This window comes from Pimephales promelas, chromosome 19 (assembly GCF_988280905.1).
Source record: "Pimephales promelas chromosome 19, fPimPro1.hap1.1, whole genome shotgun sequence".
Lineage (NCBI taxonomy): Eukaryota > Metazoa > Chordata > Actinopteri > Cypriniformes > Leuciscidae > Pimephales > Pimephales promelas.
Genome location: NC_142787.1, coordinates 11018241 through 11044697, shown reverse-complemented (window position 1 = coordinate 11044697; position 26457 = coordinate 11018241). Strand labels below are relative to the sequence as shown.

The following is a 26457-nucleotide window of genomic DNA, read 5'->3' as shown; positions in this document are numbered from 1 at the left end:
AGCGGCTCTTTTACAATCCCGTTCTTAACCCTGTAAATCCCACTGCATCAAAGTTACAGAGACAGGCCTCTAATGATCCACACCTGGCTATTACCAGCTCTCAATCGTCACTTTATTCCAAAATCACTGCAATATACGTTTTAAAACCACAGAGCTTTGGTCCTAAAACTAAGCATTAATTATTATCTTACCAACACATACTATTGGCAGATATTGATATTTACATGACAAGTATCTGCTATGCTATTATAAAGAGCTCATTGATTTACATTACAAGCATTAAAAATATCATCTTACTTTTTTGTCATATATAAAAATCAGGATCTGAAAAAAGCATATTTTAGGCTCATTTTGGGCCTTTGAATAAAATCGAGCTGTTTATTGAGCTTGCACAACAAAAAACACTTTAATTAAAATTTTTCCCCCCGAGTTTTATCTCATATATCAGGTTTTAAAGGGTTAAAATAATAAAATCCCAAACAGCCGGTCATCTGTAAACACACGACACACAATCTCAGATAAACATGTGCTCAGAATACTGGAATTACCACCATCACGCAATATTTCACGTAATTAAAGTTTAATTATGTAAATGAGGGTCCTGTGGGTGATTTTAAGGCCTAATCCAGGGACTCGCCTAACGCTCTCCCCCAGGGACGCTGCACTGATCTCTGGGTAACGGGCCGAGCGGATCCCGGGTCAGCGACGACGCCAATCACTCAGTGTTTAGGAGCTCGCGGAGGATTATCGCTTAATCTACGATTTAATGTGATTAATTTCCACCAAATACGATTTCATTCGCCAGGACGTCCCCCGAGACGAGGCTGCGTCTGTGTTTCGGAGCAGTAAATTGAAATAAATGACATCATATAAGCCTGTGACAGTCTGGCATTTATGAATATGACAGAGATGATTAACGTTATGAAGATGCGACAGCGACACGTTGCTGAAATAAACTACCTAAAATCCGCCGATCCTGTTGCTGTGATGGAGGCGGGGTTTAGTATGCAAATGAGCTCAGAGGTTGACCGGCTGTCCGTCGTCCTTCACATCAGCCTCATTCTCATACACACACAGACACACACTTTTTTCAGAATAAAAAAAAACCTGATTAATCCTATTTTACTAATATACCTACTAATCATGTGTGGTTAATTATTTCAAAAGAGAACAAACAGGTATATATGAGATATGATATTACCCTAATGATAGGGGAATGTTTAGTTGTCATGGAAATACAATAAAAAACATAATTGTCCAACAATAGGCTTTTCCTTTATGTGTGTGTGTGTGTATATGTATGAGTGTGTGTGTGTTTTTCCCTCAGGGTCTGGTGGAGTAACATATGGTGCTGGATTGAGGATGCGCTCTGACCCAGTTTACGGTGATCCTGCGCTCAAATTCACACTCACTGCGTCTGTGCTCTTCAATTCACACGATAAAACTACATTTCTACATTAATATGAAAATATGAGACGAGAAAATCATGGATGATCGCCAGAATGTGGTCGCTAGTAGTTTCAGGATCTATTTTACGTTGCTAGGGTGTTGTGGGCGGTTGCCATGTGGTTCTAAAGAGTTTGGGTTTAATGGATTATAAAAGTGTTCATATTGTACATTAAAAATGCAATATAAATAATTGCAACTCAAGTTAAAATGCATTATAATATTTGCAGATGTCTGGTTACTTCTGAAATCGTTTCTCATGTGTTTTAATGCTTGTGTTTTAAAGGTGTAACAATGAATAGATAAGTATAATAGTGGTTACAATTATTCATGACATCATCCAATGTATTAAAATAATGCATTATATATGCAGGCTGCAAGTAAAGTGTGTTTAGTTTCTAACACAAACTAAAAGTTTGCACAAACCACTAATGATCCTTTTATAACACTGTATATATGTTATATAAGAGTATTTTATTTTTCCAGCACATTCAAAAAAAAAATCAAGATACATTTACTTGAGAAAAAAAGTAAATGTATGAAAACGAAGTGAGTTTATGCTTAAAACAAGAACAAATATCTGCCAATAAGGTCAGAAAAATAAACTTCATTCAAAGGGAAAACAATATAATTAGTCTAGCTCACATCACGGTATGTATATATAAGCAAATAAGACTATATATGTGAATATCCCTTCAGTATTATCAGCAGCTATCGCGTTTCTCAGGAGCTGACTTCACTTTTCTAACTTTAGCTAGTGTGTAATGTTGCTGTTTGAGCATAAACAACATCTGCAAAGTTACGACGCTCAAAGTTCAAAACAAAGGGAGATATCTGCTTTTAAAGAAATCGTTTTTAAGGACTACAACAAACAGCTGGTAGAACTACACAAGCTTCCTCCTGGGTTAGTGACATCACTAACCCCAGAATTTACATAAACCCCACCCCTGGGAATGCGATTTATAGATTATCATGACAGAATATGATGGCAAACTGACATTGAATCAACATAGAAACGACGTTTCTCATGACATCGAAACAACGTTGATCTGACATTGTTTTGCACATCGATTTAACGTTAAACCAACGCCAGACGTGCCATTATTCAAAACTAACGGAAAATCGACGCAGTTAATTGCTTTCCTAACGTCCCAGACAGCAAACTGACATTGAATCAACGTAGAAACGACGTTTTTCATGACATCGAAACAACGTTGATTGTTTTGCTCATCGAATTGCCGTTGAACTAACGTCAGACGCGCCATTATTCAAAACTAACGGAAAATCGGCGGAGTTAATTTCTTTCCTAACGTTGAAACGATGTTGATTTCAAGTTGATTTTCTGTTAGTTTTGAAGAATGGCGCGTCTGACGTTGGTTCAATGTTAATTCGATGAGCAAAACAATGTCAGATCAACGTTGTTTCAATGAAATGTTTCCACGTTGATTCAAAGTCAGTTTGCTATCTGGGCATGATTGTCACTTCTTGAGTCTCTCCATCTTTCAGACTCTGGTTTGGACATAAAAGGCTAAAAGTTTTTCTGTTCAGTGTGTGTGTGTGTGAGGCAATCAAAGCTGCTAAGGAAGGACACAAGCTGTTGAAGCTCCGCCCACTGGGAGCTGGGAGCAACAGCTCATTTGCATTTAAAGGGACAGGCACAAAAATTGAGTGTTTTTGCTCACCCTCAAAAAGTGACTTTAACTTGCTGTATAAAATATCTGTGGGGTATTTTCAGCTAAAACACACTCTGGGGACATCAGAGATTTATTACATCTTGTGAAAACGGCATTATACCACCCCTTTACTGATATTTGCAATATATTCATGTTGTTTCTGTTCTGTTACCCTAAGGCGGTTATTCATGAATGGCTCCCCAGAACGGGACCACACCGCCATCCACACGATATGCTAATTGTCATTGGATCTTTGACGACGGTGGTCCTGACAGAAAAGCATACGGTTTATCAAATCTAATTCATCTGCAGTGAAACCGACTGATTTCGTCCAACATCAAAAGGCAACGTCAAAAACTCTGGAGAAAAGAGCGAAACAACAGAATGTGAGCAAAAGCCCTCAATGACAACACATGGTGAACGAGACGTGACGGAGGAGAGGAGTGTGTGTGAGTGTGTGTGAAGCTCCAGGTGAGCGGACAGATGCTCCGTCAGATCCAGCGCTCAACATCAGCAACATCTGGAGCCGTTTAAACAAATACATATCAAAAGACACACACACACACACAGACAGTCTCTCTCTTACACACACACATTCAAATAAACAAATAAAAACGTATTGAAAAGTGTTACCCGTCTTTTTAATGTTCAATATTCAAATGCATTTCTTGTTATGTAAATGCATCTTATTTTAAGCAGTATTTAGCTAAAACTGACAAAATATTTGTAATTAGGAAACTTTTAGAGTTACTGAATGATGATGATGTCACTTCTTGCAGACCTTCTGTTTCCAGTTTGTTTAGTCAATAAACATTCTTAAAAGAAGTTGTTTGAATTCATCTCTCGTTCACATCAGATTGCGAGTGCAGTTGTGATCTGTCGATATTCATCCGTGTTGTTGAGGGGTGTGTGTGTGTGTGTGTTTACCGTGCTGGATTCCTGTGCACTCATTCCTGGCATCCCGTTGGTCAGTTTGTCACTCAGTTGGTTCAGTTTCTCCAGACGTCCTGCTCCCGTAAACACAGTCCTTACAAGCTGGAGGCGTTTCCCACGATGCACTGCAGCAGATCTGGAGATACACAGCTAAAACGCAAGGAAAGAGAAGAAAATAAACGCATGAACCTCAGGACGCCAAGTCTGAAACCAACAATTAAAACATTACTAGCTTGACAATTCACTGAAAGCTCAGACACTTTATACACTGAACACCCATCCAACAACTTAAAAATAATAATCATGTCTGCAGAATTATTACTGAAAAGATGCAGTGTGTGTTCTCCACTAGAGGGAGACATGCACACACTCCAGTGGAGTAAAGCACTAGTCTCAAAGCACAAGAACGGATCATATTCAAAGTATACTGTTCAGATGAAACTCGAAAGATTTGAATATATTGCTGGTAGCGTCGGATTGAGGCTGTAGTTCATGCAAAAGGCCCAAACCAAGGACTGAGTACATATGCATGATTATTCTTTTCAGAGGGCCAACATTTCTGTATTCAAAATCCTTTTTTTTTATTGATTTCATGAAATACTCTAATTTGGAATTTGGCGTTTTCATAAGCTGTGAGCCATAATCATCACATTTATAACAAATAAAGGCTTGGAATGTCTCACTTTGCATGTAATGAGTCTATATAATATATTAGTTTCACCTTTTAAGTTGAATTATTGAAATAAATGATATTTGCACTTGTTTCACCTGTGGTGTACAAGAGGGAAACATCACTTCTGAAACTCTAAAAACACACCAAATGATCGAAATAAACAAAACCATGATCAAATGATCAATTAATATAGATCAGTGATCAATAAGATGCATTGTTATTTCACATTATCATTGATTCTTAATGTTGAAGAAACAAAGATAATAAGAAAGTATGCATTTTCAAAATCAAAGCATATTTATCTGACAGAATTATTTGGCAAAAAAGGCAAACTAGAGCTACAGTTTTTCGCACGTGTTGATCATTTCTTTGAATAAACACATGGACAAAATTATGTTGACTACAGCTACAAAAGATAGAACATAATCAGTTATTAATATTTTATTGGTTCTCTTTTGTTTTTGCATATGTTCATAATTCCATTGTATTTCAGGACATGGACAAAAATTGTCATGTTTCATTGTGTTTTTAATCACAAATAAAACAGTCGACTCCATGCACAACTACGCAACATGCTTACAAACTCTTTGACTAATGTTTGACGTTCTGTCACATAGCGGCGGCGATGTAATGGAGGCCTGAGCCGACGAGCATCTGTTAATGCAGCGCATCTGAACCTCTTTAACCTTTTGTTTACAGTGCGTTTTGAAATGCGGTCCGGACGACCCCGCCGGGATCCCACGGCCCTCACCGCCAGCTGTCGGCTCACAAACACACACACACACACCATATACACACACCATCAGCCGCCAGCGCTCAGACGGACACGCTATAGATGCAACGACCGCATGGAAAAACAGAATTCAGACACCTGGGAAAAGTGATTTTACCACAAACAACTGGTGCTTTTATGCACAAGCCGAACAGATCAGGTTTTATAGCATCACCTTACTATTTTTTTTTTTTAATATATTAATAAGGTCAATATTGTATAATCTATCTCAATCCCATTTGATAAATATGAATGTGATGTAGCCGTGTTGATGAGTCCAGGGAAAGTCATCTGAAGGAAACCCAGCGCCCAGAGACACGAGACGAGAGGTCAGACCTCAGCAAATAAACCTCAGAGAGCCAAGACTTATACAGGGCCAAGAGACGCCCACAGGGAGCAGCAGAAGGTCACACACACACATGCACACCACAACTTTGTTTTGCCCTCATAAGGAACACTGGGAGCATTTCATTTTCCCTTACTAAGGTGTTCTGAGTATTTTAGGTTGTTGCTATGGAATTGTTAGGGTGTTTTCGAAAGTTTAAGGCTGTTGCTATGCAGTCACTAAGGTGTCCTGAGTGTTTTAGGTTGTTGCTATGGAGTTGTAAGGATGTTTTTCGAAGGTTTTAGGCTGTTGCTTTGCTGTTACTAGGGTGTTTTGAGTGTTTTAGGCTGTTGCTATGCAGTTGCTAGGGTGTTCTGAGTGTTTTAGGCTGTTGCTATGCAGTTGCTAGAGTGTTCTACATGTGTTTTAGGCTGTTGCTGTGCAGTTGCTATAGTGTTTTAGTCTGTTATTATGCAGTTACTAGGGTGTTCTGAGTGTTTAGGCTGTTGCTATGCAGTTGCTAAGGTGTTATGAGTGTTTTGAGTGGTTGTTATGTAGTTACTAGGGTGTTCTAAATGTTTTAGGCTGTTGCTGTGCAGTTGCTAGGCTGTTATGGGTGTTTTAAGCTGTTGCTATGCAGTTGCTAGAGTGTTCTAAATGTGTTGTAGGCTGTTGCTGTGCTGTTTCTATAGGGTTTTAGTCTGTTGCTATTGCTATGCAGTTAGTAGGGTGTTCTGAATGTTTTACTCTGTTGCTACGCAGTTGCTAAGGTGTTATGAGTGTTTTAGGCTGTTGTTATGCATTAACTAGGGTGTTCTGAGTGTTTTAGGCTGTTGCAGTGCAGTTGCTAAAGTGTTTGTTCCGAGTGTTTAGGCTGTTGCTATGTGTTCTGAGTGTTTTAGGCTGTTGCTGTGCAGTTGCTAGAGTGTTCTGAGTGTTTTAGGCTGTTGCTGTGCAGTTGCTAGAGTGTTTTGAGTGTTTAGGCTGCTGCTGTGCAGTTGCTATGATGTTTTGAGTGTTTTATGCAGTTGTAATGCAGTTGCTAATATGTTCTGAGTGTTTTAGGTTGTTGCTGTGCAGTTGCTAGAATGTTCTGAGTGTTTAGGCTGTTGCTGTGCAGTTACTATGGTGTTTTGAGTGTTTTAGGCTGTTGTAATGCAGTTGCTAATGTGTTCTGAGTGTTTTAGGCTGTTGCTGTTGCTGTGCTAGAGTGTTCTGAGTGTTTGGGCTGTTGCTGTGCAGTTGCTATGGTGTTCTGAGTGTTTTAGGATGTTGTTGTGCAGTTGCTAATGTGTTCTGAGTGTTTTAGGCTGTTGCTGTACAGTTGCTAGAGTGTTCTGAGTGTTTAGGCTGTTGCTGTGCAGTTGCTATGGTGTTTTGAGTGTTTTAGGCTGCTGCTGTGCAGTTGCTAATGTGTTCTGAGTGTTTGGGCTGTTGCTGTGCAGTTGCTATGGTGTTCTGAGTGTTTTAGGATGTTGTTGTGCAGTTGCTAATGTATTCTGAGTGTTTTAGGCTGTTGCTGTACAGTTGCTATAGTGTTTTGAGTGTTTAGGCTGTTGCTGTGCAGTTGCTATGGTGTTTTGAGTGTTTTAGGCTGTTGCTGTGCAGTTGCTATGGTGTTCTGAGTGTTTTAGGATGTTGCTGTGCAGTTGCTAGAGTGTTTTGAGTGTTTCAGGATGTTGCTGTGCAGTTGCTATGGTGTTTTGAGTGTTTTAGGCTGTTGTAATGCAGTTGCTAATAACTTCTGAGTGTTTTAGGCTGTTGCTGTGCAGTTGCTATGGTGTTCTGAGTGTTTTAGGATGTTGCTGTGCAGTTGCTAGAGTGTTCTGAGTGTTTAGGCTGTTGCTGTGCAGTTGCTATGGTGTTCTGAGTGTTCCAGGCTGTTGTTATGTAGTTATTAGGATGTTTGAGTGTTTTAGGCTGTTGGGGTTAACACTCCAGCGGTTCCCATCACACCACTATAATAAGCACCAGCACTAATGATGACTGACTCACTGACTGCACTACCACTGTGAAATCAAACCAAACGCTGAGTTCCTCTCAACCAATCAGAGTCTGCGTGAGCGACAGATGAGGCTGGATAATGAGGAACAGGTGCGAACGAATCGGCCCTTTCCAAACACATCCCTGTTAATTTATGAGCTGAGATCTGCCCATCGTTTCTTTCCAGGACGCAAAAAAAACAAAAAAAAAACCCAGAAAACTTCAGGAACACAGACAAACAAACGCTGATGAAGAAGTTAAAAACGGCACACGAATAAAGGCCTGCAAAACCAGACCAACTCCATTCTATTAATTATGAAAACATGAATGATTTATTAATAAGAGCAACTGACAGAAGCATCACGGGAAACACGGACAGTTGAACCGCTGAAATGTGTCAAATGCATCGAGTTTGGTTTATTGTTGCTCGTTTAATGGTTTAGTTTTTAATTGAATGAAAGGATTGAAGATACAAAGAGATGTTTCAGTTCAGATTAAAGCTCTTTGTCATCAGATAATGTCATCATGTGGGATTACATGGACTCTGGTTGTTATTCTTCCGAGGAAATTGAGCGATTCTGATATGAATTTCCCAAGACAAGTGACAACTTGAGTCGGGTCTGAACGACAGACCAGGTTCATTTTGCTTTCGAATGCAAGTTGATGCAATTAAATCATTACGTGTGAACAAAAGAACCCGACGTTACAAAGGAGAGGTTTCCTGGCAGGAGGAGGGAACGTCAAGACGTGCTGCGACTCGATCCCGATGATCCCTGATGAGAAAGGTGAGGCGAGGACGGGATTTACCGACACACGCTCTGATGTCACACACAGAACAAGAACAAAGACAGAGCAGCCATAACAGGGTTAATATGCAAATCAGCTCCAGATGAAGAGTTAATTCAGCAGAACAGCTGCTGGAGTGAGGGATTACAGAGGAGCGAGAGACATTCTGAAAGACAGGAATGCAGAAATATATATATATATATATATATATATATATGAAGAGTTCAGATGCAAAAGCCTCTAAATGCCATTTGAAATTTTCTTCTTTAATGATGATTTTTGTCAAACTTGTATATTCAAGTTCAGTAATTTCACTTAAATAACAATTAATAGGTAATTATCATTGCCATTTAAGTGAAATCACTGAATTTAAATATACAAGTTTGATAAAAATCATCATTAAAGAAGAAAATTTTAAATGGCACTTAGAGGCTTTTGCATCTGAACTCTTCATATATATATAGAATTCGTGTCTATATATATATATATATATATATATATATATATATATATACATATACATATACATATATATACAAAAAAACAAAACAAATGAAAGATAGACAAAGAAAAAATAACCAAAAAATAGAAAAACAAAAACAAAACAAAGACCGAAAAATAAAGAAAAAAAACAAACAAATAAGTAAATAGAACAAAAGAAACTAAATTTAAAAACTACAAAACAAATAAATAGGCAAATATAGAAATAAACAAATAAATAAAGAATACATTTAAAAAGAATAAAAGAAAGATAAAAATATTAGAAATAAATAAATATAAATAAATGTAAAAATGTAATAAGGAAAAAGCATAAGTAAGAAAGAAGTAGCACACGTGTGCGTTTACACCGAGATAAGAACACACACACACACACACACACACACACACACACACACACACACACACACACACACACACACACACACAGACATACATACAAATGATGGCTAGTTGCACTGCAGCAAAGCATGCTGGGATCTGTCTGATTTGTCACTTAACTGGACAGACTCATGATGTAATATTTAATATCCGTCTCTGCAAATTATGCTAATTAGATCTAATATGTTGTTTAAGGTAGGTCCTGTGTGAGTCTGAGTGTGTGTGAGTAAGTGAGTGAACATTTTAACATTACATAACTCTAAACAAGAAATTCCTTCATGCACATTCCAATAGTCACGAAACTGATGTATATTTGAATAAATATTCATATTTAATGTAAATTACATAAACAAGTGCTCTGTCATGCAGGTCAGAATAAGGCGTATTAATGAAAGACTCACATGGTGTTTTTCTGCTGTTACTCTTCAGTTTCTCAAAGTCTCTCTGTCTTCGGCAAAACACTGTTGACAAACACACACACAATCATATAAAAGATGATTTTAAACAGATTACGTGTCACTATAATGCGCACACACACACACACACACACACACACACACAAACACAGCACTGCTGGGAGATTTTCAGCCCCAGATGGGAGAAAACACAGACAGAAGACTTCAATCTGTCTGATCTGCTGCTACAATCACAACACATCTCACACGCGTGTGTGTGTGTGTGTGTCCTGCCTCCATTTTAAAGCTCAAATTATGCTCTTTTACAAAGTCTTGATTGTGTTTTAGTCTCCACTAGAACAGGTTTTCCCGCTTGAATGTTGATTATTTTCCTCATATTCTCCACTGTTGCGGCTCCTCTCTTCCCAGTCTGTCAGTAACGCTCTGTTTACTTCCTGTCTCTATGAAGCCACTCCTTCTGAAAATCACACTGTGCTCTGATTGGTCGGCTGGATCAGTGTGCTGTGATTGGTCGAGCGCTTCGAGCGTGTTTGGGAAATGCCCCGCCCCTTACAATAACCACCAGTTTAACGCACTACTAACTCAAGCAGGCCCCGCCCCTTTATTCTGCGTGTGAATTATTATAACGATGAATATTGTGACGTGTTCGTTCTCAGAGGAAACTCAATGGAGGCATTTCAGGAGTTCAGAAACACTGACTCTGATATAGAGGAGAACTGCAACATTACACACACTAAAGAAACATGAACGTGAAAAAGCACGTCTCTAACATGCATTTCATCCTCTGATTGACACACAGACGTGTTTGAGAGAGCAGAGACCAGCGCTAATCATTAACACACACCGTTTTAAAGTCTTGCTGCACGTTAATCATTTCAGTGTGTAAATGACTTTGACATTTGCAACAAACACCTAAAATTCATCATCAGGAAAAACTGAATAAGTGTGGAAACTCAGACTGGAATATTAATATATCACTTTTTAACATGCCATACTACTATTTCTGTAGCGTGTGTGTGTAAGAACAGCACATGATATTCAACATCTGAAAAATATAAACTGGTACCGATATGCAGAACGTTCAGCATCACTCCTCCAGTCTTCAGTGTCACATGATCCTTCCCAAATCACTCTAATATAATGATCTGATGCTCATAAACATTTAGGATTATTATCAGTGTTGAAAACTATTCATATTTTTGTGGAAACCGTGATTAAATTGATCAAAAGTTACAGTAAAGACATTTAAAATGTTAGAAAAGATTATATTTCAAATAAATGCTGTTCTTTCGAACTTTCTATTCATTAAAGTATCTTGAAAAAGAAACTGCATCATATTTTCCACAAAAACTTAGTTTTCAACTATTAGAGTGATTTGTGAAGGATCATGTGACACTGTTTTATGAATTTTTGATGAAGCCCTGGTGAGAGGACGAGACTCGTTCACGAGCGTTTACAACATCTTGATTCCTGAACCCGGCGCGACATCATCAGTGATGCTTCTTGACTCATTTTTACTCTCGAATTAAACTGGATTAAAAGAGCGAATCGACCACATGTATTTAGCAGGAGTCTCAGCAGAGACAGACACGCCGCGGCCGATCCCAGTGCACTGTGGGAAACGCTGACATCATCAGCATGTCTCTGGGAAATAGGAGTTACGAAAAACATTCTTGAACAGAAATGAAATCCACAGTAATCCGACATAACTCACAGCGAGCAACACACACTGCAGGAGATCCATGGGCGAGTGTGTACACAAAGTGTACACAGTTAATACAGAACATCCAGAAGAATAATGAGAGTCAGAGAACTGTAGTGCTTCAGTGTACGTGTGTGTGTGTGTGTGTGTAAATGAAAGAGTGCGTGTGTGTTTTTTATGAAGTATAACCAGAATACAGTCATAAAGCAGAATTCACTGTATGTGTGTGTGAACCAGAACACGGATTAATTTGGTATAGAAAGAATATTCACTCAGACGCTGACAGCAAATTTCACAGTTACAAATAAATGGTGGAATTTTGAAAAAGTAAAAGACTTTAATAATCTTTTTTACGATTTAAAAAGAGCGTTTCTTTTTAGCGCTTTACAGGACGGAGATGTTTCACTCAAACAGAAATCAGGATCAAGGTCACATTCCTGAACGATCACAGACCATTAACACACACACACACACACTGACCGACGGATGCTCTCAGACACTGTTATTGTTCATTTACAACCACATAAAACTCTCTATGTGTTTGTGTGTGTTAAATTGTTACAGCAACGCATCTGCACATTTTGCATATATACTCTTACACACACACTATCCTGCACCATTCAGATTTGAGCCCTAAAAATAGGTTTCATATTCTTTACTGTATTTTGTGAGGAATGACATTCAAGCTAAAATCTGAGAAACTATAAGGTTACACACACACACACACACACTGTGTGTCCTGAAGCATGTGTTGCAACTAATGAAAACATGTGTACAAAGTTCTGTGTGACGGTGTTTTGTGGCATGTGGGTGAAAGGCATGCTGGGAACAGGGTGTGTGTGGGTGGGGCGGTAAACCTTCTCCTGCAGCAGTGTGTGTGTGTGCGTGTGTGTGTGTGTCTGGGTGGGGTTGTTTTAAATATCGCTCAGTAAAGTTAAGAGGTGAAGGACTCATGGTTACAAAACACACGCCGCTTCTGTCGAGTCCACACACACACACACACACAGTTCCTCGAAGAGCTGGAGGCGAACGATAATCAGCAATCCTAGCATCAGGTCAAACTGGATTATGAGGAAAAAGAAACTATTATTAAACTATACAGAAAATATTATCACTGATTAATAACCAACTGTCCTTCTGTACGGTCATGTGATTTATATCTATATTTATATCTGGCCTTCTGTAACCATGATCTCAATTTGACAGAACGATCAATAAATAATAATAAATATATTTTGATTAATATTATTATTAACTATATATATATATGTATAACTTATCTGTGATATTTTATATACACACACACAAAGAGAGCCACACACATATATGTATAAAGTAAATATAATTAATAATAATTACTTTTTTAAAAAATTGAAAATTAAACAAACTAGAAAAATAAATATATAAAACAAACCTTATCTGAGATTGATCAGTCGGCTGTTAATAAAATATAAAATGTATAATAATAATAATAATAATAATAATAATATTTTGAAAAAATGAAATAAAAAAAACTCTGTTTCATTAAGTGGTAATAATAAAATATATTTTAATAGTAGTAGTAGTACTAGTAATAATAATAGTATTAAAATAAATAAATAAAATATTACAGCGTATCTGAGATTGGACACACAGGTGGTGTGATGACCTTTGACCTTCAGCCGTGAACTGGCTTCAGGGGAAAGTCTGAGTGTGTCGGAAACACTGTTAAAGCAGCACGATTACATGAAGCAAGAGAGCAAGGATCAAGACTGCATATTTCTAGCATGTGATGATGGGAGTTAATAATGATGCTGTCAACACACCCATTGTCACAAACTCTAAAACATATTTCACATCACACACACTCAGTCTGACACAATAACGTCAACACTTTTATGTGTAAATCAAACCTAAAACCTAAAATATTGAACTTGTCGACACTGGAAACACATTCTCGCTATCTCAGATCAGATTGGCTGATGTGCAATCGTTCGCTGGCCGCTGCTCCGGCTGTGACTGTTGCCATGACAACATGACTCATTCCATTGGAATCCTAGTTAAATCACTCCTGGACAAATTCCAAACACTCACTCCCTGATTCTTGTTGCTAGGAGACAGAGGACGCTGTGCAGTGACCTGACCAGTTACACCAGCAACAGCTTGATCAACCCGAGGACTGGGAATCCACACAGAGAAACAATCAGCAACTTTCAAACAACAGCAATGTGATGCAAGGCCCAAAAACATCCAAAAACAAAAACAATAATTAAATAAATATTTATAAAAGTATTTTCAGGTTTGATCAAATAAATATATAAATGAATAAAATTAAAACAATAATATGACTATTATATTTTTATTTATAATAACATTAAATAATAATAACAAAAATATATTATTTATTTATTTGTTTAAAATAATATTAAATAATAATAATAAATATATTATTATAGATTTGATCAAACTAAATGAGAATATCAAATAATAATATAACAGTAAAAATAAACAAATTTTTGGAATACTGTAAATGTAATATTGTACATTTTTGTATTATTGATTCATTTTGGTTAAAGATTTGATCAAAATAAATATATAAATGACTAAAATAAAAATAATAATAATAATAATTACAATAACTGATAACTACAATTAGCCAAATAATAGGAATGCACTGATATGAAAATGATAATATTTTACCGGCTTTAATATATCGGCTAAATTCTTATCAGGCTGATAACGATAACATTACAAAATACAAAATAATAATACAATTAACAAATAAAAATAATACAAATAATTAATAATAATAATAATAGAATTACAATAATTACTAAAATATTATCTTAAATTAAAAATAAATTAATTTTTAATATTAATTAGGGCTGTCAAACGATTAATTACTATTAATCACATCCAAAATAAAAGCTTGTGTTTACATAATATATGTGAGTGCACTGTGTATAATTATTTTGTATATGCATATAAATACACACACACATGCATGTATATTTAAGAAAAAATATTATTTATGTATAAAATATTGATATTTTTATATAATATAAATTATATATAAATCTATATACAGAAAATATTTCTTAAATATATACAAGCATGTGTGTGTATTTATATATACATATATAATAATTATACACAGTGCACCCACATATATTATGTAAACACAAACTTTTATTTTGGATGCGATTAATCGTTTGACAGCCGTAATATTAATATAAAAATCAATTCTTTTGATCTGTGGCCAGACCTCGGCAGTAAAGCAAGTAAAAGCGTGTGTAATGTGAAAGCAGCGTTATCTGATTCCCAGCCAGTGTTTCGAAAGTCACATCACTTATTTCCCAGATGAAGTTGGCAGGCAAGCCGGGGAAACTCTGCAGGATTGGCTCCATGTCAGCCGGTGCGACTCCACAACACAAGGCCAGGTGTTACAATGGGAATATCAGCAGCACAGCTGGAGGTGATGCATTCAGGCCTTGTGTTATTAATCTGGAGAGCTTCATAACTGTGTCTCTGGACACTTATCTTCCATCAAGCCCTCGTGGAACTGGCCCAACAATAGGCCAATGATTACAGAGAAGAGTTCAGGCTTCAGACCGACTGCAGATGTGTTCAGTTACATTCATTTCCTCAGCCGATCTGAACTGGCACTTAAGCGTATTAAATCACCCATAATCCAACTAGAAATAGACAAATGCACGCTGATGTGTTCCTGTCAGTCAATGCAGCAGAAGCTTCCGTCCACACGACTGATGAAGAACTGGTCTCAGATCAGAAAGCTTGTGTTTCTAAAGATTACGAATGGTCTGTTGACAGTCTTTGACTTATTCATAAAAGTATTCTGAATGCAGACTATAACGAAACAACAGATTAATATGACTGACTGCAAGTCGTAACTCAAGCATAACACACACAAAGAGAAAGACTCACAAAAAAAGGAACAAATTCAGACGTCTAGACTTCTGAAAATAACCTAAAGATGTTAATAATATATATTCAAGATTTCTAATAAGGACTAGTCATTGCAATGCTGTTAGATAAAGGTTATTTGCTGTGCTGTCGATGAAGAAAAAAATTAATATCAAAATCAATGATTATATTATTAAAATCAAGTAAATATTTAATTCATTGCTAACTGTTTAAATAACAAGCTAATATTCATTAAAAATATATATTTTGGCGATATGTCGGTAACATATTTTTCAACACATGTAATGTTTTTTTATACTATTATTTTTAACTACATTTATGCGGTGAAATTAACTGTAAAAAATATCTACATATATCATCTCCATGCTTAACTGGAGGATTTGTCATCTGCTGGAAAACAAACACTTTTAACATGTAAATGACATGAAATCAGCACTATTCATAAACTCCTTTGCCATTTTCACTCACTTTTATAGTTGTTTTCACATGTTTTGATAGAGCAGATCGCACACTTTTAGGGGGCCTGGGTGGAAAGTTTGGACTGAGCATTTTAAAATGGGTCAATAGTGATTCTAATCGAGCCCAAACCACACAGATCTCATAAAATGGGGCTTTATCACATTTTTTATGTTTTTCGTGCTATTTATACACTAAAATAAGTTTTTACGGGCATATGATACGCTCTTTATTGTGTGTAATATGCACTAAGTGCATATCATATACTGTATTTTAGTGTATAAACTGCATGAAACACACAATTCAAGTCATCCAGTAAAGATCATATATGAGTTAAACGCACATGAACGCCATCACAATGTCGTTCATACGAGTGGGAAGCTTGGGCTTTTCTTTAAAGCCACGATCTTTACGAGTTGTGTGTGTGTCAGAGAGAAACATGGCAGAAATCCACAATACTTACAGGTATTTAGTGTCTGTCACACGCGTTTAATGCTAATTAAAGACATAACCGACTCTCTTTACGAGGTTACTTGCCAAGACCAGAGTTTTGACATAATTTTGAGTGTTTTTAACTGTTAAAGCGATATAATCCGGGGATGAAACTTTTGTTTGTGGCGAGCTGTTTGTGAGGTGGATTTAGGCTTTACTGGATGTGCACGCAGTGAAAGACATTGGTTTAACATTGCTTGAATGTTTAAACTGGTAAAACTTAAAAAGACGTGAAAATGATAAACGTTAGTTTACGATCATAGGTTACGATGCAATGCTAGCCCCGACTGTGCAAGTGTATCGACGCCTGCAGCGCTTGGCGCTATAGTGCAGAGAGAGAAGACGCAGCACCGCCCGTCCTTAATATGGAAAAAAATTGACTCGTGTCCGTTAAGAATCGATTTTGAATCGACCATATTTTAAAAAACGGTTAATCGAAAAATCTATTTTTTGCCCAGCCCTAATCAATTTATAAATATATTTTAAGTTTTGATCGAAATTATTGCTAGGAATATATCAGTGTCACTGGATATTGGTAGGGACACGTCCCTAGCCTCTCTACTAAATTCTACGCCCCTGGTATTTAGTAGTAATATTGTCTATTTTTTCTATTTACAGTGAAGCACGCTGCCTACACAGAATGCCATTATAATATAATAATGTAGTAGCTAATATATGTAAACAATAAGGTTCGAGAGGCTGTGCTGTATCTTGAATAAGTAACGGCTGAAGGGCGTTGTTTGGCTCGACGCGAAGCGGAGTAACACCTTCAGCCGTTACTTATTCACGATACAGCACTTGCCTCGAGTACCTTATTACTTTTATAAAACGGTTACCACACAATAAAAATATTAAATATGTTTTAGTGCAACTTTCATGAAGTAAAATCACTAAAATCCTTCCTTCCGCTAGTAAAATAAATAGTCCCTGACCGTGACCAGCAACAACGTCCCAATGTGTAATATGCATGAAAGCTCAAATAAACACAACATAGGAACTGCAGTGTTGCGCAGTGATACACAGAACCGTTGGGTGAAGCGGTCATAGCCGTGTTATATCATGAATAAAGCACATATATTGACCAATCAGAATCAAGGATTGGAACTAACTGTTTTATATGTATCGATAAAGTTTGCAGTTGCTTCACAAATGAATTAAAACCATAAAAAAGCAAAGCACACCTGATGCACATTTCTTTTTTCTTCATTTATAGAAGTCGAGTTTAAGAACCTTGCTTTATTTATGTGCAATTAATCCACAAGTTTCCGAGGGGCGCTCCAGTAAAAAATAAAGTGGGTGAAACTTCCGGTGACGCGGCGGAAGTAGCATTCCAATGGTATTTTGTGTGTTAGTTAGCGAAGATGCTAGCTGTTTTTCGGAGAATTATTTTACTATTTAAAGACGCAAATCTTTATGAGAGATGTCGTTACGGAGCTCAGGGACAACATGTGCTGTTCGCGGTAGTATGTATAACCGGACTAAACTAGTTCAGTGGCTTAAACGTGATTGTTTTGAACATAAGCTGAAAACGAGTGATCATGCCAGAGCCCGTCTCTGATCCTGCCAACGACTGTAACGTTAGTTTCCATCACCTCCCAAAAGACGACGAATCTTCCTGTGTAAATTTTTTTTAAATTCTTTATATTTTATAAACTCTATCAGCATGTGATTGGCTGTTCGCTACTGATGTTACACCTAAACTCAGGATCAAAGCCTGTGTTGACAGAATACCAAATGTGCCAGTAATGTATTCAAGCAGCACATTCATTTATAATTTTGAATAAACTCCAAAGCACAATGACTAAGTGTGTATTTTTTTATTTGAATTGTTTGTCAGCTCGCACATCTGTCTGTCACGATGCCTTGATGAGTATTGATAATTAATAATGTTATTATAATACTCCCAATCAACGACTGCGGAGGGTAAAGGTACTGTTATTTCACCTTTTTAATTTCGTTGAGGTTGTGTTCCCACATCGTTAGCTAGTTTGGATCGCTATAACTTGAATGACTGTCAACTGTTGAATGAACGAGTGTTAAGCATGTCAAGTCGCGCTTTGTTTACTTCCAACCGGAAGTCGCGCCCACTTTTGACGCAAGGCCTCATGGGGCGTAGGAAACTTGTGGATAAAGAGAAAATAATCCGCCATCTTACTCCGCCAAAAGTGACTGCTATCGTAAACTAAACACGACTTCTCACCTCGTAAAAACTTCCCAGGAGGACATGAACGCACCAATAGACACTGGTAGCATATCACATGCATGTAAAAACTATTTTTCGCGTATAAATTGCATGATAAAAAGGGCGTGCTGCCGTGCTCTACATAGTTCCTACATGACGTCACACAAGCATTTGCCGACCCGGCGCCATTGCTGTGGGTAAAACATTTAGAAGAAGCTGAAACGAGTTGAACGAAGTGAAATGAGTTTCGTGCTAAAAAGTGAAAATTGTCATCTCCTGCCTGGGTCAATGGATGTTCAAATCGTGCCGGAGGTTCAGTTAATTAGGATTTTACAGTATACCCGTTATTAGACTCCATGACTAAGCTTTTGTCAGAACAACGGCGGAGGTAATGGCTGACAAGGACAAACAGGAAAGAAACTCCCTCAAAACACGCAAGAATTTGTTTGACAAAAGCACAATGTTGTGTTTTATTGTGAGTGTACACAAATATAAGTCAACACTTTGCAGTTTGAATAATGTCCTGTATGAACCCCGGTGACTGTATTAAGGGGAACATAGGAATTAAGTTGTGCAGACTATGGCTTTTTAATAGACAGATAGTCTAGCATCATGCTATACCTTCACTATGATGGCTAAGTTACTTTTCCATTGATTGCACTTGAGCAAACGTCACAAACCCAACCCTCAGCAATCTGATTGTACGCCTCCAGTGATTTCCAGGCTCAGAATTGCTCACATGTGTAAAAAAACTCCTCGCCAATACCAGATAAAGGTACTGAGGCAAAGCTGCATGATCAGTGCTCCGCGCTTCCTTCGTTACTGCAAACGGATTCACACCATTTATGAATGAAATTTTCCCATTGTACCTCTCTCTGTCTAGTTTTAATAGTCTCTTTATAATATCTTTCACTTTGTTTCTTCACGATTTGCATAACATTATAAACAGAATTCAATATTTGCTTGCAAAATTACATTCTCTGGTGAAACTTTGTAAACACAGCAGCTTATGCCATCAAAGATGGCATCTCCGGGGAGGTCACGTGACATTAATTGGCCAGTGGGAACTAGGTATAGAGACGTATCTATCGAGGACGTTGCAGAGCCGCAGACAGGGGGCGGTATGCACACACTCCTCACTTAAAGTTTACTTGCTTTAAATTAAAAAAACAAACCAACAAACTCCATCCCAATTAGCCCTGATGTGGAGCTTAATTGTGATGGAGACAGAAGCCCAATCAAGAAAAAATAATTGGTGACCAAATATTGGGTGGTTGCCAAGTCGTGGGTTTGTGAAACGAGCGGCGATCCTTCAGGGAGGTGGAAAAATACCAGCAACCGACTTCCATGCAAATAAGACCGTAATGAAATACGAGAGAGAGAGAAACAACGAGGCCCTGACAGATGACTGACAATTCAAAACAAACACACACACGGGCGATTCCTGCTGTCAGTCCTCCTGAATGCACAAACTATTGAAGGAGTTAATGGCGTCGAGGTGTGGCTGTCACTGCGGCACAGACAACATCTAAAATCATCACTGGAAAAACAGCCATAGGCAAGAGACAGCACAGTAGAACTGAACTAAACGTGTTCTCCACTGCACCTTAAAAACATCATAATGATTCACAACACCACTCTAAATGAGAGGTTACATGCAGCTCAGTTGTTAAAGATACAGTCTTTTTTTACAGCCACGGTGAAACTAATATGGTACTATAATGGCATCAGGTGGTAATATCAAAGATCTAATTATCATGCTCGTATACAATGGAATTTAAATGATACTTTGCGTCCAAAACACGTGATAAATGTGCATGAAAATGCAGTAATGTGTGGTAATGTGAAATGTGCAAAAACATGGTATTTTAATGGCATCATGTCAAAATAATATGGTAATACTAGTGCACTTTTATGCACTTGTACGCCAGTGTTATTTTAGTATCATTTCTAGTTTAAAGCTACACTGTGTAACTCTTTCAGTTTATTCTTAGCTAAAAACACAGTTCTTTCAAAAATATATGTGCTCATTAATGTATATTTACTTCGTTCAAGTAATAAAGTATTCTCGCGAGTTTATAATATGGCATTGAAAATACATACGGGTAAAGGGTTCTAATGTTGGTCGCCATGTTGCCCCTCCATCTTGAAAGTACATTAGCCAAAGAGGGACATAAACGTTAATTCAAGCTGCGCCTTTCGCGTTTACGTTTGAGTTAACACTCATGGACGAGGTCGAACTGAAAGCCATGTTAATATTGGACTACATTGGCCACCGTAGGAGTTAAAACGAAATCGGAATTGAGAGGAACAGAAACTAACATTCACTGGATGGTCATTTACCTTTTCACCGCCATTTGGGGGTAAAAATCACACAGTGATATATAAAGTAATTAAATTTTTTTGTTTGGTTATAGTTTCAGTTAGCGATGATAATAATCCTGCTTGACACAATCATTTTAAGCTTATTTTATGCAATTTTAAGCTTTAAAGCGCTATGAACCAAACCAATCAGCTTCGAGGAGAATCACAACATTACAAACTTTGATTTGAAGCAAAAAAGACTGAACTGAACATTAGGGATGGGCAACGATTAATCGCGATTAATCGCATCCAAAAATAAAAGTTTGTGTTTACTTAATATATGTGTGTGTAGTGTGTATAATTAATTTGTATATACAGTATAAATACCCACACATGCATGTATATATTTAAGAAATATGTGCATGTATATATTTTATTTATATTTATTCACAATTAATATTATATATAAATATAAATATTTGATATACAACACATTTTTCATAAATATATATTATACATGCATGTGTGGGTATTTATATCTAAAAATTAATTATACACACTACACACACAAATATTATGTAAACACAAACTTTTATTTTGGATGCGATTAATCGCGATTAATCGTTGCCCATCCCTACTGAACATCTTTGGTGAGGGAAAGAACTACAGTCCCATGATGCATTGCGAACAGCATATTCTAATTAAAAATGATGGAATATAAAACTATGCATTTAAAAATGATTAGTTATTGCAAAATATGCACAAATATTTAAGTGTTTAGAGAGCGTAAAGACTCGACTCTCATTTTACATTTTACGTGTTTCGACTCTCTGATTGGTGGAATTTTCGGCACAGCATTCTTGACCACAAATTTTGCTGTTAAACTATTCTTTTCAAACAAATTTGAAATAATGTTGGCCGACGGCTTCAACAGAAGTAAATACCATCGATTAACATCCTCACTGGAGTTTCCACTTCTGCAACCCGACTCTTGGATCAAATTTTTGGTACTAATTGGTTTGTAGCGACACAAATGGCAAGTTTACGACGAGAAAATGATCTAAAACAGTGTCCAGCCCTCAGGAGAGTTCAGGACTGGTAAAGACAGGCGTGTAACGTGAGAAAACACACTAAATAAACACTGCGTGCATGGCGTGTTCAATCATCATATAGCCTATAGACAAATACACCCTGCTATTGCCTTTCATGGTACTTTGAAATAATCATCAACTAAATTATACTAACCATATCATATATACTAGACATTGTACTTCAAATAGGTTTAAATACCATGACAACAAACATGTCAAAAAAATATAGCATTTCTATTGCATATAAAAAGATATTTCCATGTAAAATAAAAACCCAACAACATGTATGTGCACAAAACCATGGTATACATCATTTAAGCATTCTCATGCAGAAACTTTTATGCAGTTATGGCGTTTCAATATTGTCCATATCACATCCATCTGTTTCTGCACAACACATGAGAAACAAAACAGAATGTCCAAGTCCTGAGTGGTTTTCATGGATTGATCCTGGCGTTTGCTTGCTTCTGATAAAGCGGCGAGTGAGTGACACCTTCATTGTGAACATACTTCAGCTGACTGTTCTCAGGCCTAGTAAACACATTCCACACATTCAGACTAAAACACGACGGGATTCCAGTGGTCGGATCCGCCACTGGTACAGATTCGCTTCACTTCACTTAAAAACAACGTCTTAACTATTTTATTGAGAACATTATATAAACAACGAAGGAAAAAGTCACCAAAAAAGGTGCAGTATATAACTCATCAGAAAAGATTACATATCAAAGGAACAGATTAAAAGACTTGCATATTTCAATTGTTTTTAAAGCCTACTTTTTACACGAGTTAAAAATAGTCCCAAATTATTAACAACTTACCAATTAACAACTCCAAACAAAACATTTTCCCAAAGTTGAGAAAAATCCTTATCAATGTTCTCAATAAACCCATCCATCTAGGCGTCTGTCGGTTTATTCATACCTTCCATGATGCCATCTGACAGCGCTTAAGATGGGAGGTGGATATTAGCTTATAATAGCGGGTTTGATCCTCTATTGTGAAAGTGGAATGTTAAATTGTAACAATGACACTTTCACATCACTATGAGTCACAGGGGTTTTTGATGGTCACCATGGCAACATCATAGATGGTTTAATAAACCGACGACTGATGCACAATGAAAGTTATGGCACAGGAATGCATGTGAAGGTGGTGCACATACTCGAGTGATTGTCTTCCTGACATCACACACAAAAGATAAACGAATACAGCGGCGGGAAACATTCCTCACATCAAACATCAGCTCTTTGCTCTTCCTCTACACATTCTGACAGGATTCTGCTGAGAACAAGCCTGGCCCAAACACTGAGGAAACTAGAAGCTGATGTTTGAACACGATCTGTGTTACAACAGACGAACTAACATCACCGACACACACCGCAGGAGTCAGCGCATCTAAAGCTCACATTACTACTGATGATAGATACATTACACAATAATAATGCCATCAGAATTATTTATGGATGGAATAATATAATGATAGATAGAAGAATAGATAGATGACAGAACGATGGATGGATGGATATAATGATAGATAAAATAATAGATAGATGACAGACCGATGGATGGATGGGTAGATTGGATGGGTAAATTGGATGGGTAGATTGGATGGATGGCTGGCTGGATGGATGGATGGATGGGTAGATTGGATGGATGGATGGATGGATGGATGGATGGATGGATGGAAAGAACGATGGATAGAACGATAGATAGAACGATAGAGCAATAGATAGAAGGATGGATGGGTTGAATGAATGGGTAGATTGGATGGATGGATGGATGGATGGAATAATATAATGATAGATAAAACAATAGATAGATGACAGACCGATGGATGGATGGATGGATGGATGGATGGAAGGATGGGAAAATTGGATGGGTAAATTGGATGGGTAAATTGGATGGATGGAAAGAACGATGCATAGAACGATAGAGCGATAGATAGAAGGATGGATGGTTGAATGGATGGGTACATTGGATTGGTAGATTGGATGGATGGATGGATGGATGGGTAGATTGGATGGATGGGTGAATGGATGGATGGATGGGTAGATTGGATGGATGAGTGAATGGATGGAAAGAACGATAGATAGAACGATAGATAGAAGGATGGATGGGTTGAATGGATGGGTAGATTGGATGGATGGATGGATGGGTAGATTGGATGGATGGGTGAATGGATGGATGGGTAGATTGGATGGATGAGTGAATGGATGGAAATAACGATAGATAGAACGATAGATAGAAGGATGGATGGGTTAAATGGATGGGTAGATTGGATGGATGGATGGATGGATGGATGGGTAGATTGGATGGATGGATGGATGGATGGGTAGATTGGATGGATGGATGGATGGATGGATGGGTAGATTGGATGGATGGGTGAATGGATGGATGGATGGATGGATGGGTGAATGGATGGAAAGAACGATAGATAGAACGATAGATAGATAGAACGATAGATAGAACGATAGATAGATAGATAGATAGATAGATAGATAGATATATAGATAGATAGATAGATACTAGATAGAGCATTTCAAAATCCTCAGAAACATAAATTGCATAATTTACAGTCCAAATCACACACATTGATATATTTCTGATTTGTCACGATGAGATCATCATCAATGAGTCAAACTCTGCATTTCTCCTAAAACACCCACACGTTCTCCAGTCCACAGATCAGTGTGTGTTTCATAAGACCCGATCGATCCTTGCCAGAACCGGCCGTGAGTCAGCTGAGCAAAAACACCCCGCTAAAGCCGACAACATTTCTCAGGCTTTCTGTCGCGATCGTCCACAATAGAGCCGCTCCTGACGCTATTGTTGAGTCGGCCTGAGAACACTCAACACACATCAATACTGCCTTCCCGTCCGGCTGGTTTCAGACCGCTCTCGATCAAGAGTAGGAATCCATCATGTGGAATACCAGAGTGAGAAGTACTTTCACCTCTCGGGCGGATCACATTCCTCTCGCTGAGAAAGCGATTAATGCAGCGTCACAATCTCCAAACGAGCCGACAGTCCCATAGCCTACAGCCAGAGCTGTGTGTGTGTGTGTGTGTCATGAGGAAAACTACACACAAACTCTTAAAACAGCAGTCCATTATCATTATTATTATTATCAAGTACAAATGCATGAGCTTATAGAAAGTAGGCCTACTACGGTGCTGGTAAAATAATAAATGAAAGAATTCAATCTAGTATAAAAAGTTTTTATACTGAAAATTGCTTATTTTGACGTGTTAAAGCAATTTGTTGATACTTCACACAGACAGTTACTGAGAACTGCAGTCCTATTATTATTAAGTAGCCTACAAATGCATGAGCTTAAAACGCCTATAAAAAATGTATACACTATACCGTGGTAAAATTATGGTAATGCAATGCCATTTTGATACACTCTAAGTAACTTAAAATTTTACAATCAACAAAGTCATTGCAACTTAAAGTTCATTACCAGACTTAAAAATGAGTTGCAACTTACATAACATAAAACGTTCATAAGAGTTGAAGCAATATAAAAACACATGTTGTCATAACATTTTTTGCAGTGTAGTTGTTTATCATTGACATTGGCTATATAAACCATGGTATTTATATAATACTACAAGGTAGGCTACTTCAAAACTTTACCAAGAAATTACCATGACACATCTTGTATTAAAAAATGGTATTACCACGGTACAACATTATGATGATGATGATGATCATATATGCTACTGTAGGATCTATTACATAAGCAGAGCAATTCTCAGCAGATTTTGACTAGCATAAATGACGATTTGATTATTTCTTAAGCAAACAGACTTAAACCCGTTTAAAAAGTTATTAACATATCTGAAGCAACAACAGTTCACATTGCATCGGTGCTGATAAACCATCAGGAATGATAAGGACTTTACCTCGCGCACACACACACTTTGACCTCCGGGTCAAACAAAACACACATTGTTCTGTCAGAGAAGATGAATAATCGACATGTTAAAGCCTTTACATGTAGAGTGAAGTGACTTACCTCTCAGTGTGGACTGTCGTCTCTCGTGTCGCTCAGGTGTGTTTGCTCCTGCTGGAAGTGCAGGGTGACTTTCACACCTGGGCGGGTCACCTATGCGTGTGGGCGTGGCCAGAGACACACCCGTGCGCGCACGCGAGCGAGAGCCACTCCCCCTTCAGCTGCGTCGAGAAATGAAGCCTATCGTCGGGTTTTACCGTGGTAAATCTGATCACACAGCAACGGATGTGATTCCTCGCCATATTTGGGAATCTTCACGGGCTCATATGATCCTGAAGAATTTAAGGAATTCTGAATGAGTTCTAGAGCCAGATCTATTTATATTCGTTCATGTCCAGTCCTTCAGGCTTCAGATACTGACCCCAACATATTATGAATATAATGAGGAAATGTTAGAAA

General features: G+C 37.5%; 1 protein-coding gene across 3 annotated transcripts in view; it reads right to left on the bottom strand.

Moving 5' to 3' along the window:
- The window catches only part of LOC120476845 (uncharacterized), a 43339-nt gene extending 17134 nt beyond the window's left edge, over window positions 1-26205 (bottom strand). Inside the window, exons 1-3 of one of the 3 annotated variants that reach the window (XM_039668051.2) lie at window positions 26062-26205; window positions 9872-9931; window positions 4047-4202 (exon numbers count right to left, since the gene is read on the bottom strand). In XM_039668051.2, the coding sequence (XP_039523985.2) occupies window positions 4047-4079 (33 nt within the window). In that variant the 5' untranslated portion in view covers window positions 4080-4202; window positions 9872-9931; window positions 26062-26205. The remainder of the gene's footprint in view (window positions 1-4046; window positions 4203-9871; window positions 9932-26061) is intronic. The other 2 variants (XM_039668048.2, XM_039668052.2) reach the window with 2 other exon arrangements.
- Between the last annotated feature and the right edge of the window lie 252 nt (window positions 26206-26457).